The sequence below is a fragment of the Phaethon lepturus genome, unplaced genomic scaffold (genome assembly GCF_000687285.1).
Source record: "Phaethon lepturus isolate BGI_N335 unplaced genomic scaffold, ASM68728v1 scaffold26853, whole genome shotgun sequence".
In the NCBI taxonomy this organism is placed as follows: domain Eukaryota; kingdom Metazoa; phylum Chordata; class Aves; order Phaethontiformes; family Phaethontidae; genus Phaethon; species Phaethon lepturus.
The window spans coordinates 47524-62582 of NW_010531598.1; the positions used below are offsets into that span (position 1 = coordinate 47524).

At 47.3% G+C, this 15059-nt stretch overlaps 2 protein-coding genes across 2 annotated transcripts in view; one reads left to right on the plus strand and one right to left on the minus strand.

Annotated features, from left to right (window-relative positions):
- The window catches only part of SMG7 (SMG7 nonsense mediated mRNA decay factor), a 31089-nt gene extending 23835 nt beyond the window's left edge, over positions 1-7254 (plus strand). Inside the window, 6 exon segments of the mRNA XM_010284619.1 lie at positions 1462-1611; positions 3754-3834; positions 4474-4633; positions 5973-6143; positions 6243-6394; positions 6909-7254. Coding sequence (XP_010282921.1) covers positions 1462-1611; positions 3754-3834; positions 4474-4633; positions 5973-6143; positions 6243-6394; positions 6909-7022 — 828 coding nt within the window. The 3' untranslated portion in view covers positions 7023-7254.
- Positions 7255-8801: 1547 nt separating this feature from the next.
- NCF2 (neutrophil cytosolic factor 2) lies at positions 8802-13831 on the minus strand. The gene is made up of 6 exons (XM_010284620.1): positions 13748-13831; positions 13036-13187; positions 12845-12956; positions 12434-12596; positions 10487-10556; positions 8802-9021 (listed from the first exon to the last, which is right to left on the minus strand). The coding sequence occupies exons 1-6, from the start codon at positions 13829-13831 to the stop codon at positions 8802-8804; spliced, it is 801 nt and encodes a 266-aa protein (XP_010282922.1).
- Positions 13832-15059: the final 1228 nt, after the last annotated feature.

Sequence of the window (15059 nt, forward strand, 5' to 3'; positions counted from 1 at the left end):
GCAGGTCCACATGAGCCTATTTGATAGGGACCTGGACATTGGTAAATGGGATTCCAGCAAACAGTGCTGGATTTGCCACTTTAGTTGATTGGTTGTGTGTGGGATCTGTCTCTTGAAGATTTGGTTTCAAGTAGGTGTAAGTCTCACTCAGTGAGGATGTGATACTGATCTCTGCGTGGTGTCTGTCAGGTCAAGAAACATGGCAGCTGATAGTTTCGGGGAAAATTCTTGTCTGGCAACTGATGAAAACCATGAAAGCCATCCAAATAATTGCAGTTGAATTATTACCCCGTAGATGAACTCTTAACACCAGTTTAGAGTTTTGAGTGTGGTTAGTGGCTGAGGTTGCAGTAGTCAAACTGAGGCTGGAAATCGAGGATGGTAGGAGCAGTCTTGTCTTGGATTCTTTTTTGTTTGTTTTTTCCTGCAAATCCCACCACACAGTGAGAGTGCTGAATGATTTTCTTAGCTCTTGCTTGCACTAATGGAATACTTTGCTTCTGCTCATGCAGTTGTGCTTCATATTGCTGTTTATAAAACCTGCAATCTTTGCTATTTATTAACAGTCCTGGAGTTGTCTGCCAGTGCCTTTGGTGATGTTTATACGGAAACTTAAACAGAGGCCTCTCTTAAACCTTTGGTCAGATATGCCTCTGTAAATGCACTCAGGACTTTCAGAAGGTCAGCTGAGATCACTTGGCTTATTCTTCAGAGAGAAGAGCCAGACAATATACAGGAGACTGCCTCTACCCTCATGTCAGGTTGTGGTTTTTAGATGGAGAGTGGGTCAAAGCCTTATTCTTATCCCTAAGAGGGAAACCTTGCCTTGTTGTGAGCGCAGTGCAGTACGGACAGAAGCTGTGCCAGTGATGCTTATGTTGTAAGCATCACTCACAAAATTCGAGATGTCAAGTTTGACCAGCACTTTGCAGGGTTTTTTGGTTCCAGTGGTCTGGTCAGCTTGTACGTTGATGTAGCAGCCATTAGCAGTGGAAATAGGTCTCATGGGATTTAAACTCCAAAAGCAGAGGAGGAACTAAAATGCAAAAATAATTTTACTTGAAACCTAAATTACCCAGAGCTCAGCTATAGAAGAATAACTGTAAGATTTCATGTTCTCTGTCCTTTAATGTGAAAACAGGTTCAGTGTTTGGCATGGATGCGATGGGAAGCACGTGCTCCACTGATTAAAACCCGCCGCCCATCATTTTGACGGTGCGGCGCTCCTCCCAGTAGGCGTTAGGCCATGTGGCTAATTACGTTTTCTGCTCAGCATTTTCTCTCTGCGTACCTCAACACGCTTCTGCTGCACCGCTTTCTCACCTCGCGCTTCTGCATGCTGCCTTCTGCCTTTCTCTTGCTATTTTCTCTCATCCTGCTGTGGCTTAGCCTCTCCTTACCGTCTCTTGCTGTTCCCCTTTCTGCCTTCTGTTGTCTCACTGTGCTCATTTCTGTCACTAGGACCCCAAGAGCTCCCCTCTGCTTCCTCCGGACCTGTTAAAGAGTCTGGCTGCCTTGGAGGAGGAGGAAGAGCTGATTTTTTCTAATCCTCCTGATCTTTACCCAGCTCTGCTGGGGCCTCTCGCCTCTCTTCCTGGACGAAGCCTCTTTGTATGTATTTGATGTAATACTGCTGCTTCTCACTCTTAACTGGCATCTCTTTCTTCTGAAATTTATAAGAAATGTGAAATTCCTTTCTCTCCCTCAACCCTTCTGTCCCCTTCCCTGCCTCGCCCTTGAGCTAGTCTTCATGTGAGAGCTCAGACCAGCTGAAGGCCCTCGGTATAGCTGTCGGGCCAAAAACCCAGGCCTGTTACTTTGTTCAGAAATCAGAGTAACAGTGGGGCTTTTTTGTAAGTACAGTGCACAGGAGAGACGCTGATGCATCATTTAATGCCCTTGCTCTTCTGCAGTTGTATGGGCTTAGTAATAAGGATAAAGGGGGAGCACAGATTCAGCTGTGGGAAGTTATCAGAACAAAGGTGGTTTATTATAATCTGTATATAAAAATTCCATAAAGGCAGAAGGAAGATGCCCCACTAAATGCAGAAGAGGTTGTAAAAGAGCAAGGTGACTTTGGAAGAAAATTGCAAGCAACTGGCTATATAATCAGTAACTCCTTTAGAAATACAGTCACTTTTGACAGACTAAGTTTTCCCCCCCGCTACATTTATGTATTAAAACCTTCCTAGTTCACTAGCTGGAGGGTCTTAGAGCTGCTGAATTTGTAAATAGCCTCTGAAAATGCAGTATGCCTTTCTAGTATAGCTACAAGCATGTTCATTAAATACTACTACTTCAGATTAGTAGCAGGAACAAAGAAGAGTTATTTGTGACTCTACTCGAAATCTCTGATTAAGTCTATTCCTCAATTACTTTACATGCCATCCCAAGGAGCCAGTAGCAAAATAGACACCCATTTCTGTCTCATTAGGTACCTTTGCTAAGAAACCAACAGCTGCTTCTTCAGCAGCTTCCTTTGAAGCTTCTACTGTTGTTGTCTGCTGACAAATGGAAGGAGATTCTTCTCTGTGGAAGCTGTGTGGATATGCAGAGTGTGAATTTTGTCTGCCTTTTAAAACGTGCTTTCAAAGTAATGAACTGTCACTTTGAAAATCTAACAAGAGAGGAGCTGCTTGCCAAGAAAATGAGTCTGTCTTAAGTTTACAGGATAAAAGCAAAGATATTCCAGATATTGAGACCATATTAAAGAGAGAGGGACGCTACTTCAGTTTTTTGTTGCTTGAACAATAAATTCAAAAACATCCGACATGCTGAGCCGGTATGAGTGCAAGAGGGCTTTTATTTGGAACAAGACTACAGCTGTCATTTTGGATCACACGCAGTTTTACTTACGACTTCACTAATTCTATGGCTTGGTCATGCTGATCCTAAATTTGGTGGTGTTTGTTGTCCACCAGCTGAGCTTTATAGTTTTTCTTTGGTTTCTGTATCGATGATAGCTGGTCCTATTTCTTCCCTAGATAGGCTTGTTTCAGAGAGACTGTTTTTTTACTGCTTAATCATAGTAAGAACCAAAGACAAAGCTAAGAAAGATTATGCTGGAAATAACAGCTGTATGAGAGGGGGCGGTGTAGATGATGGAAAAGGTCATGATCCATAAAATCTTAACATGGAACCTCAGGGGAGTTCTGGAACATCTGTTACAAACACTTTTTTTTTCTTCCTCTCTGCAGTCACTTATAATGAATAAGTGAGAGCACTAAATGAAACTTGGAGTGTTTAACCCAATTAAAAAATCACAGCACTTGGCTGCTCTTACTGTCTAATAATGTCTATACAGCAGGGATGCTCTCAAACCCCAAAAATATTCTGTCAGTAGCAACATGCAAGAGTCTAATGTTTGTAGGAGTCCTCTGATCACTGGGAAGGATCCTGTCTCATTTGTACAAGAGTCTACACAACCATAGGGGTTTTTTTGGCAGGAATCTCCCCTCTAGATGTATCAGAGTATTACATTTATGCTTTGAAAAGCTGTTCTGGCAGTAGGATTTGCCTGAGACTCTCAGCTGTTGTGATTGCTGATTGTTAGATATTAATTACAGTTAGTAGGGAAACTACTGATTTTTTGCATTTGTTAGTTTGTTCCCCCTGTGCTCTAAGGTGCTGGAGCTAAAATACAAGGAAGGTTTTAAATGTGACGAAAAACACCTTGGCAGTTTCTGATAGCATACTTTCTACCTGCTCTACATGGAACACTAACTGTTCTTTTTCCCTTTTTGGTTTCTGAAGAAGTCCCTGCTAGAAAAACCATCAGAACTGATGTCTCAGTCGTCGTCTTTCCTGTCCCTCAGTGGCTTTTCTCTTAATCAGGTAAGCGAGGACCAAAGTCTGCAGCCCTTTGCTATTCAAGCTTGCCGTTAAACTAAGTAATGTGGCAGAAATATGATGATACCCTTTAGTTCAAACAAATGGCCAAACTGAAAGAAACCCAGGTGCCTAATTTTGGTCTGCATCAGCAAGATTATCTTTGCCTTTTTCAGTTGTCTTCCCACTAAATTCATCCTAGCTATAGTTCTGCTGATGTACTTCTGAACCTTGCCACGTTCATGGGCCGCTTGCCCTAAGTGGAATCATGGAGTTGACTGAAAAGGTGCATCTCAAAGTGTTATGGTGTGTAGGTTTTTATTCCTGAGCAATGGATTACCCCTTCTTTTCCAAAGAGCTGAGCAGGGTCTTGATCCACTTTTCATGAGTATTGGGAATTTAAAGATTTTTTTGAAGGCTTTGCAGTGCAGCCAGGGGAAATCTGTTCTGATTCAGAATGTGATGGACTTTATGTTAAATAAAATGGTCAAAGAATACGGGGCTGGGAAGTGAAAAAGGAGTTTTAAAAAGGAAAATATTTTGATCTATAATTGTTAATCCTTTGTACAGTCTCAGTGTTTGAAATAAATCCAATACCTAAACTTTTACATTGATTTTTTTTTTTTGTTTGCTTGTTTTTTTTAGGAAAGATATCCAAACAACAGCATGTTCAATGAGGTATATGGGAAAAATGTGAATACCAGCACAAAAACAGAAGTCACCCCTTCAGTTGCCCATCAGGAGACTTCACTATATTCTCTCTTTGAGGGGACTCCGTGGTCTCCATCCCTTCCAGCCAGCTCAGGTAATCCTGGTATGATTTTTCTTGTGTATAGTGATTAAAGAGGATTTGAGTTAATTCTGAACCTACTGCAAGTTAAATGTAACTGGAAATTAAAAAACACCTGCTTGACAATGTCTGAAGGTTTCTGGTTTTCTTTACACATCCTCAGAAATATGAGGGGATTCTGTAATTAATATAGCGTAAGAACCTAGATTTTAATTGAAGTAGTTGAGCAGGATAAAAGTTGTAGGTGGTGTTAAGTCCTGAAATCTGTCTAACTGACAAGCATTTGGGAGTGGAACTTTAACTCAAACATCCGTATACTTTCAGTGTAGCTTCTTTGGAAAAAGCGGGAAGAACTGGATTTCATAATGTAGATATTTGAAAGAGAAAGAAACCATAATGGCTGAAAAGTGTGGAGGAAAATGACAGTTGTTTGGTTGTGGTTTTTTGGTGTGTTTGGGTTTTTGTAGGCTGTGAAGCAGCCTACAAAGCAAACTATGTTCTTCCTTAGTAATTATCTTAGAGGCATAAAACATCACTATGATGTTATGATTTTGGTCTCACTAAAAATCCAGAAGAGCGTGAGGGGAGGAATTACTTGAATCTAAGAAATGAGTGGATTTTAAATAGCATCTGAAATGGATGAGATTTTTGGTCACACTCAAATTTTTGTAACCGACCAGGAATAACCAGTGTGGGTGAAAAGGAAGGAAAGTGCTTTTATTCTAGCAGGATTTATGGCTCACACAGTTTCAGCTTTCTCTCCCTTCACTTCTTCATTCGAGACCACATAGTCTCCTGCCACCCTGCTATGCTGTGTTGTCTTCGGGCATCGTTCTCTCCTGCCCGCAGACAGGTTTTTCCATGCTCACTCTCCTTTGCTCAGTATTGGGTTCTGGTTTGAATTCCTTTAAGACTCATAGAAATGTAAAACATTCACAGACTTGGGAGTTCAAGTCATAAACTTGCGAAGTCCTCGAGGTTTAAAGTCTTTTTTTTTTTTTTTATTGGCTTGCCAAGCTTGGAGCCATAAAATTAATTTTTTTTTTAGTTTGAGAAAAGTTATTCACGAAACATGGGGAAAATTCGCTTTGGCTAGCCAGCCCTCTTGAGATTTCTTTCTTTTTGGTTTTCTGGTAAGCATTAAACAGTCATTCTGTGCTTGTATACACACAAAAATTTTCACTCAGAACTTAGGAATTTGCTTTACGCTCGTGTAGTGGAGGGAGTAGAAACTGTCCTTCAGCACTGGAGAAAACTGGGTGATGGCAGAATTTGCTGCTGCACTAAGAAATTAAAAATCTGGAGGCTCCTGCCGTTTCTCTTGACCTTTTTCCTCTTGCCTTGTAATCACTAGATCATTCGACACCAGCCAGCCAGTCTCCTCACTCCTCCAACCCCAGCAGCTTGCCAAGCTCCCCTCCAACCCATAACCACAATTCTGTTCCTTTCTCCAACTTTGGACCTATTGGGACTCCAGACAACAGAGACAGGAGAGTCGCAGACCGCTGGAAAACAGATAAGCCAGGCGAGTGCGGGGTTCCGTGCTCGTGTGAAGCCAGCTTGATGGCGTTTGTTTGGCAGTGGTTTTGCTACGTTCCTTTGAATTTCTTTTCTCCCATTTTAGCAATGGGAGGGTTCGGTCTGGACTATCTCCCAGCAACATCATCATCATCGGAGAGCAGCTGGCACCAGTCCAGCGCTCCCAGTGGCACCTGGGCAGCCCAAGGCCCCCCTGCTATGGAGGACTCCTCAGCTGTGCTTATGGAGAGCCTGAAGGTATGTTTAACTGAAACTGAGCTCAGGAATGGGTGCTTGTGTTTGGGGCTGGAAGATCTGGCGATGGGCTTTAGCCTGTTGCAAAGCATCAGAGTTCAGTGTCAGAAACCGAAGGTTTCTCCTGCAGATACGCTTACGCAGGCAGTGCGGGAGGTGTGACCCGTGCTGGAAGATGTGACTCTTCCAGTTCTCGCTGTTCTAGAATATTTTGCGGAACAGGACCAGGCTGGCAGAACTGGAAGAAACTATAACGTTTGCTTTGACTAGTCTAAAATTAGTAATCATTAATGTGGGATGAATTTTTATGGTAATGAGGATTCTGGAGGAGGATAAGCTTCTGTCAGGGAGCCTCTCTTTAGAAGGCCGCCTTTGAAGTCCGGATAACTCTCATGATAAGCCAGGTATGAGTGATAAAGAGAAGAGGGAGAATATAGAAAACTGTCTCCGCTTTCTCATCTGTAAGAGGGGGGCTGTCTAACGCAAGGAGGTGCTAGTGTTGGCTGTTTGTTTTTAGTCCATCTGGTCCAGTTCCATGATGCACCCTGGACCCTCAGCCCTGGAGCAGCTGCTCATGCAGCAGAAGCAGAAGCAGCAGCGCGGACAAGGCACCATGAACCCGCCGCATTGAGACAGAGGTGGCAACCCTTGCAAACGAAGGCTCCATACACCATGGCATGTTGGGTTTGCAGGACTGGCCCACACAGTCCTGTGCAGGTGGCAGCCCTCTCTTCTGTTCCTTGCCGTCAGGAGGGCGTAAGTGCTCCACCAACCCACTGAGTGTGCACAAAACGTCTGCAGTGCAAGAAAACACCATCAGGAACTCTCCCATCCCTGGGCCCTCTAGAGGGAGAGAGGAACTGCTGTTTGTCTCGCTCAGTAACCTGAAATCACCGCCTCTCACCTTCTCCATCGTGCATGTCCCCAGCCACATGGGAAGTAAAAGCTGAGAATGAAGGGCAGATGGGAGAAGCCAATGAGAACTTCTCAATCCTTTTCCTCTCTTTGGGGAGATAAAATAGGCATCCATTAATGATTGCTTTGCTGACTGAGAATGTAGTTGAAATTACTCCTAAACATCTTTATTACTATCTCAGTAGTAAGGTCACACTGAATTCTTCAGTACACAGACGTGCTTTGTAGTCAGTGTGTAGCAATGAAAGCCCCAGTTGCTGCTCCGGTCCGAGGTGGTTGGTGGTGAGGTGGGGCTCTATCTCCTGGGCTAGCGAAGGAGTTTCATGAAGGAGAGTCTGGCACTTGACACCACTTCACCTTTCACCCGAAGGCTTTGGCCAGCCCCTGGGTGGGTTAGAGACTCCAGCATGAAATGCCCTCCTCTCAGTAGGTGTTTGAGCTATAATCGGTGACGTGGGGCATCGCAGCACTCTGCTGGACAAGCAAGATAACTGCTATGGGGTTTTAAATTAATGTTTGATTCCTGTACATTTTACTGTAGCATAGTGGCTAGCCCCACAAAGGGCAGGCTAGTCTGTGCATTCACAGCCTGACTCATTTTAATAGGTAGGTAGAAAGCTTTCAATGGTTTTTGTTTGGGTTTTTTTTTTTTTTTCCTTTCCTCTCCATCCTCCCATCTTCGCTGGACGCTAGTAGTTTCATTACCAATGTGCAACATCTCGCAGAAAATAATCAGGGGTCCAGCAGGGCTGGGTAAAGACGACAGTCGGCCTGGACAGTGCGGGGTGTACACACCCCCTCAGGCACTCGTGAGCTCTGCAGAAACCCGTCCCCCCCGCGCTCCCTGTCCCCAGCTGCAGCCCCAACCTTTCAGTTCCAGAATGAAATCCAAGGCACCCGTGGACACCCGTGTGTGTGACCCACACACGGAAGAAAGCATAGTGCTGTTCCTAGCTGAAAAAGTGCAGAAGGGAAAAGGAAAACGTTTTATTTGCTAATTTATTAGGGGGAAGGATGACTGGAAGCTTCGTTAACGAAAAGGACAGCATTTTTGTTAGTTTTCCCAGGGAAGTTACAGAAACAATCTCAATGTCCATTTGCTGTGTTTAGCAGTAGGGGTTTGTGTGATGATTCAGGATCTCTCAGCTGGAAGTCAGCTGCAGAGCAAAGCACATGCAGGAGCCGAAGTGACACTGGAGTCTGGGCAGTCCCAAAGAACACGAAAAGGGAAGACGGAGGAGACACGATACCCCTCCGGGGGTACGAGCAGCTCCCCCACGATCTCCACTTTAGCAACATCACTGTTCTTTGTTGCATTTCAAAGCTGTATTTGCTTTAAAAAGTCCAAAAAGTGAAGTTCCCACCCAGTGGTAGTATGAACCAAACCCCTCTGTACTTCCCTCCAGCCCTCCCGGTTTGCGTATCGAGCTGTGCGCCCAGGCAGCTGCGACATTCCAGTGTTTGAAGCGTCACTGACTCTTGCACCCTAGACGAGCTAACCAGGTTCGCCATCTCGTTCCCGGCAGCGCCGGGGTCCCAGCCGCACCGTTCCACTTGTGCATGAGCGTCCGGCCTCGGGATTGCGTCTGGCTCTCAGCTGGGACTCCCCTCCTGCCCTCCGACGCCCGGGGGAGCGAGGGAAGGGGCCCCCAACAGAAACTGGTTTGTGTCGTAAGCTTTTTTGTGTTTTTTGTCTGTCTGTGCAAGAACTGCAGCTGCTGAAATCAGCTTTGCCTTTAATTAAACCATGTTCTCTCCATCGAGGTCTGTGTGTCGCGTTTATTTCCTGTATAACTTGGCCGCAGGCTTTTAAAAATGCATTATTTTTCTGGAGAAGTCAGAAGAGGGTTTGAAGTTGAATTCCCCCCTGCCCCCATTTGAAAGAGAACTAACTAAATAGCAGAGATTCTGGCTTGGGCTCAGTGCAGATAATTGGATCGTGGTTTTGTGCTGCCTGTGTGCAATGCGTTTTACGTACTGAACCAAAAATCTGGGACAGGATTCAGCTGCAGATTGGAGTACTTGAACCTGGTAGAGCACAGGCAATGAGAGCTGGAGGAGACAGATCCTTCTGCTCTGTTGAGCCGCCTGTAAATTGAGATGCTGGGCTGTTTGCAGCCGGTTTCTAAACAGTGTGCTTCCAAATGTGTCAAAGAAAACTACGGAGATGCTCTGTTTTTTTAAATAACAAGTGTTTGTTGTATCCAAACAACAACTCTTCAGGATAAGTTCCTTTAAATATAAATGAGATTTAGGTTATTGGGAGGGTGTGGTTCTCCAAAACTTACGTGATAGGATCCGGATTGGGAAACTGCCGCTCTTAGAAGCAAAGTGCTCCCAGTGCTGCAGGTGCCCGGCTGTACCTGCAGCTTGTATGTTTTGAGGACGGAGCAGTGTAGATATTTTTTAAAATGGCAGGAGGAGCAGATGTCCGTGGCCAGGGAAGGCGAAATGGTGTGAAAGCAGCGCCGAGGGCAGAGGGAGGCAAGCCTTGTATTGGGTAGGGAACAGGGCATCAAAGTTGTGCAGGCTTTTACACAGGGAACGACTTCGCTGCTGTATGACCTGCTGAGATTCCAGGCAGTGTCTTTCTGTGTTCGTTCTTCTGACTGCTGAGATAAAGCTGTGAGATACGGCTCCCGAAGGTGACAAAAATGTTTTTATTGGTGGGGGCGTTTAAAGTCACTTCGAACTGAATTGTCAACTGGAGCAGGGTGAGGCTGCACGGTGGCTCTTAAGCTCTTGGGGGTGGCAGTGATGTTTTAGGGAAGCAAATGCTGTTCAGCATTTCCCATCTGTAGCTTCCTGAAGGCCAGTTCCTCTTCTGGAGCTGTTGGCAGGGCTGTAAATGCAGGTGGCTCTACCCTCCCGTGGCTTTTCCCACTGCCAGCAGGGCTGTATAAAAGCTTTGGTAAGGATAGGGCAGGTGGGACAGAGCAAGTCTCTTGGTAAGCACGGGGTTTGTTTTGTTTGTGGTTTTTTTTTTTTTTTAATTGAACCTTTTGCATTGTCCTCTCAAAAATAAAGCTTTTAATACAAGTAGCAATAATATTTTAAGTCCATTGTCAGATGCAGCGATTGATATGGAAACTTTTTAATTGCAACAGTTGAATTGTGAATTTCTTTCCACGATTCCTTAAGCTCTTCTGAAATCACATCTCCGGGTCTTCCGTGTTAGACTTCTGAACGAAAGCGGATGGGAAGATGCCAATCTTGCCGTTGCACTGGCCTTCTAACCAGTCTTCATTCACTGGAAGATAAAATGGACACAATTTTTGTCACCCTAGGGATATACAGGAGCATAATAACCTCCATGTGCTACAGACAGGCCCGAGGTCAGCGTTTTAAGGTTTTCTGCTGATAAATCTGGTAGAGAGAGGAATGTGGAGGAAAGGGGCTGAGGGAGAATGAGAGAGAGAGCAAAGAACGCGCTGCCAAACGAAGGTGGGAAAAGTAGATCAAAGAGAGACCAAGGGGCTCAAACTGCCTTGGATACAAGACAGTGGAAACAAAGTGAGCGGTGGAGAGCAAGGAGATGATCTGAGACCTTGGGCTGTCCTCTTCAAGATGCCACCTACAGCGTATTTTCACCTGCTGTTTCATGTTTGTACCAAAACCACCCCACTACACCCAAAAGCCTCTGCTAGCCTGGGCTGAGGAACGCTTGGGAGCTCTGAAAACTCCTGCTGTGGGGAACCCAATGAGGTGAGAACCAACTTCTTAATGGGAAATATTTAGCTCAGTGGTGAAAGGGAGAGTAGGATTTTGGGGTGGGAGGGGTCATCAATGTTGTATGGTGCAAGAACTCACCTGTCCAGCAGCAGAGTGGGAACTATGAAGCCTGCCCGCCAGCGCAAACTAGCGAAAGAGCTACACATAGCAAAGTATCATCATTTTTTTGCCTTTAAAGCTATTTCTGATGTCTTGATTTGACTTGGAGGCTGCCCTGTACGGGGTCTGTACGTAATTCTTCACTTCATATGGGCTCACCACCGGCTTTTGCTGAAGCACAGCAACTTTGTCCTCCCTGCTGTGTGTTCTGCACAGGCTTGGAAGGATCCAACTCAAAAACACCTACTAGATCTTGCTGAGATTTAGTCTGTATTTAAGCCTCAATTCTCACGGAAGCACTAAAGATTAATATTTAAGAGGATCGAGGCTGATGGAAGATGGTAGCCTTAAAAAGAAAACCAGCCAGAAGAAGGTGCCAGGTGAGAGGAATGGGGGAAGTAGCATTCTGAGATGTAACTCTGCCTTCGCTCCTAATGTAAGGCATGACGTGGCGGCCAAAATGAGGCACCTCCTTTAAGAAATAGACTGCGATCAGTAACCTTAAACACAGCTCAAGTGAAACTCTCCCGTGTTGAAAGCATTTGGGGAAAGGGAGTGGTAGAAACAGGGCTGTGATGAAAATAACGTTGGAAGAAGTGTGCGGAGCGCTGAGGCTTGGGCGGGAAGCCCATGGTGGAGCTGGCAGAGCTCTGCCACACATGAGGCAGTTGCGGCAGAAGGCGGCACTTGCAGGAAGCAGTCTTGCAGGCTTTGGGTCCTGCTGGTCTTATGGCTCCAGAGAACTGGCTGGTAAAAGAGCATGCAAAGCAGATGCTAGAGATGCCTCAGTAGGTTGGATTTATTTTTTTGCTTGGTGACACAGCTCTTAGCGACGCAAAGGAAAGCAAATCTTGTACGTGTCCTTAGGTTGTCCTTTCCCCTGGCTTCCAGCTGCCACCCCCTGCTCACGCAACCTCTGCAAGCTGCTGTTCTAACCGGTCTTGTGAAGTGCTTGCATTCAATGCAGGCTTCCTCAGAGCGCCCTGCGGCAGGAATCTGAGCAGCCTGTGCTCCATCTAAAGGTGGCAAAACTGCAACTTGCAGGAGAAATTTGCCATCGGGGAGGGCTGCCTGAGCCAGGCTGTTGCTCTGCAGGTCCCCAGCACGAAACGGTTTGCTTTGGAGGACTGGAGGATTCGGGAAAAGAGATCAAAGTCCCTAGTGAAGCTTGTAGGCTCCACTGAAGAACAGGCATCCGGTGCCTGACCAAATACCTGAGACGTTTTGGCCTACCTGGCAGATGTGGGGAACCTGCAGTGTCCCTCCCTTCCCCTGTTGCAGAAGGAGCAAGATTACCTTTGGATAAAACAAGTATCACGTCTCCTGCCTGAAACTCCAGGTCTTCAGGCTGGGTGGCTTCGTAATTGTACTGCGCTACAACTTGGGTTGGTCCTGTCTCCTCCAGCGTTGCCTCCTGTGGTGACTCCTCTAGTTTGCTGTCGGGTGAAAACCCCTCTCCCTAGGGCAGGAAATAAGCTGGTAAGGACACTTTTTGTCATCGCCTTTTTCTCTGCACACCAGGGTAAGAGAGACAAGCTCTGCTTCTCTTTGCCCACTCTTTGCTCCTCTGCCTTTCAAGAGGTCGGCTGGCTTGCTTTGACAGCCACAAGCCTGCGCCCGTGGCAAGGAAAGCAAGGGCAACGTCTGCTTAGGTTCCTTGCCAGGAGCAGGCAGAAGCGGTGGCTGCCACCGTTAGCTGTCACTGACCTCCGTGACGTCACACCAGACCGTCAGACAGTTGTCCTTGCTCTGGCTCCAAGCCGCCTCCAGGTTCTCCGTGCGCAGAGGCACCAGCGCTTGGCTCTCCGCGGGCTTGTACCTGGGTGCGCAGAGGACGCGGGGTAGGGGTGGGAGCCCTGAAAAGTGGCTCTAGCTCCCTGCAGCGGGCAGCACCTCACCTCAGCTTTGTGTGCTCGGGCTGCAGCTCCAGTTTCTTGCAGACCAGGTCCAGGAGCTCCGTGTAGGAGAGACCTGGCTCGACTTGCAGGGCGACCGTGTATTTGTAATGCACCTTGAGGACATGGGGGCTGGAGGCGGCAGCTTCGGCCTCCTGCGGGCGGTAAACTGGATGTCAGAGCTCGCGTGGCTTGGCGAGGGCAGGGAGAGGGACCGGCACGTGGAAACTGCGGTTGCCCAAGTCAAATCTGAGCTGCGGGGCATCGGCTGGCTGCTGGTGAGGGAGACATCCCTGCCAGCGCGCGCAGCCTTCGGTGTGTGGTCGGGGCAGGTCGGCAGCCGTGCTGCCTGAGCTATGGCTGGACCTGTGGCAGGTTGGCAGCCCTGGGCTTCTCCCAGGAGAGAGTGTGGTAATGGATTAGGCACTTAGCAACCCAGCTGTGGCTTTCGGGTGACCAAATTTGAGGTGCGTCCACCCTCCAACCCCCTCATTCTTCTTTTCAGTTGGGATCGTCCTGTTTTTCCGTCTCTTTCCCCAGTGTCACCTTCTGATGCGCAGACCCTGCCCAGGAGCGTGTGCATTGCAGCCGAGCTGTCTCCTATTTCTCCCTTCTCAAGTGCCACAGGTCAACCACGGTGAGTCGTACAAGGGCTCTGCTGACAGCCCTGGGTCCACTGGGGAGTGGACCTGGAGGGGACCTCCCAAAAAGTCACCTGGTTAGGTCTTGATGACCTGCTGGCCCCTAGCTCTGTCGTTATTGTCCTGGAGGACGAAAACCTGAACACTTCCAGGGCCATGGTGCTTGCCGGGCACGCCAGCAGCTTTCAGCGTGCAATAAGTGCAGACTTGTAAGGCCAGCAGGACCTTGGGGTCTGCGTTCACAAGGTGTTACCTTTGCTGCGTCTCTGGGCTGTCTCGCAGTAGCAGGAGTGTACTCTGTGGAGGAAGGAAGAGGTGGCTCAGCAAGCGGGACAGGGTAAGCATGACTGCTCTATGCCTAAATACATGTTCAGATCTTCTGCACCCCTTCTCCTTGACACCCATCATTATCTGCAGCAAGAGCAACCAACCCTGGAGCCAGCGGTGTCCCCTGAATGGGTGCGGCATCAGCAGTGACGGGATTCATCCGTAAGGAGCAATTTAGAAATTAGGAATTTTGAAAAATAAGATTTAGATACAGCCACTGAGCAGAGGTTTGGGCTCTGTGCCTTCCCTCTTACAGGGATGGGAGCTTCGGGGGTGGGATGTCTTGCCTACGTGGATTTAAAAAAAAAAAAAAATCAATATGTGAGCTGCTGGTTTTAGCATCTTCGCTTTTCTGATCTCCCTAGATCCGCACTGAAAACCGGAGGCAATCCCTGTCCTTCACCGGGGTGGTAAAGCTAAATTCAGGCCTCCAGGTAGGGTGATTTCATGCAGGTTTGTTGAATTCTCTTCACAAGGATCTGCTCTACGTTTTGTCAATGCTTTGACCCGACTGTGCTCATTACGGGAAGAGACAGAGATACACTGTTGAACGCGGTCCCACTGCTAGATCTGCGATGGCTTCTGGTGCCGTAAAGATGCTCTTTGAGGTTGTTGGCTCCCTGAGCCGTTTGCCCTTAACTCCCGTAAGCCGATGCCATTTTCTGTATCAACTTCACCACTGCACTGCCTGTGAGGCTGCGCTGCTTGGGACACCAGCCCTGTCCTGTCGTAGTCTTTGGGCCACCTTTCCCCACCATAGACTGGCTCAGGCCCACCTGAGAGCAGGGGGCTTGGCAATTGGTTGTCCACATATTCCTTTTTTTTTTTGGCGGGTTGGCTGTCGGTAGCCAGAATAAGCTGCAGCAGGTAACACCCGTGCAGTATGGTCTCTGCACGGTGATATTTTTCTACCCCAAATTTTTTTTTCCCGCAGCGGTGTGGAGCTTGCAGCTCAGCCGCTGGCTCCTACCTCCGAGCACCACTTGATGTTTCCTAGGGAGGGCAACTCGCGGTGCTTCCTCCCAGCGCCTCTTCCCCCTCTTCCCCCTCTTCCCCCTC

Bases quoted from the DNA above. Each gene is read 5' to 3' on its own strand.
- NCF2 (XM_010284620.1), bottom strand. From the start codon at position 13,831: ATGGCCCTGGAAGTGTTCAGGTTTTCGTCCTCCAGGACAATAACGACA. The intron at 13,188-13,747 runs GTGACTTTTTGG...TACCGCCCGCAG, and splicing joins GGTCATCAAGACCTAACCAG to GAGGCCGAAGCTGCCGCCTC. The intron at 10,557-12,433 runs GTAATCTTGCTC...TTTATCTTCCAG, and splicing joins GATACTTGTTTTATCCAAAG to TGAATGAAGACTGGTTAGAA.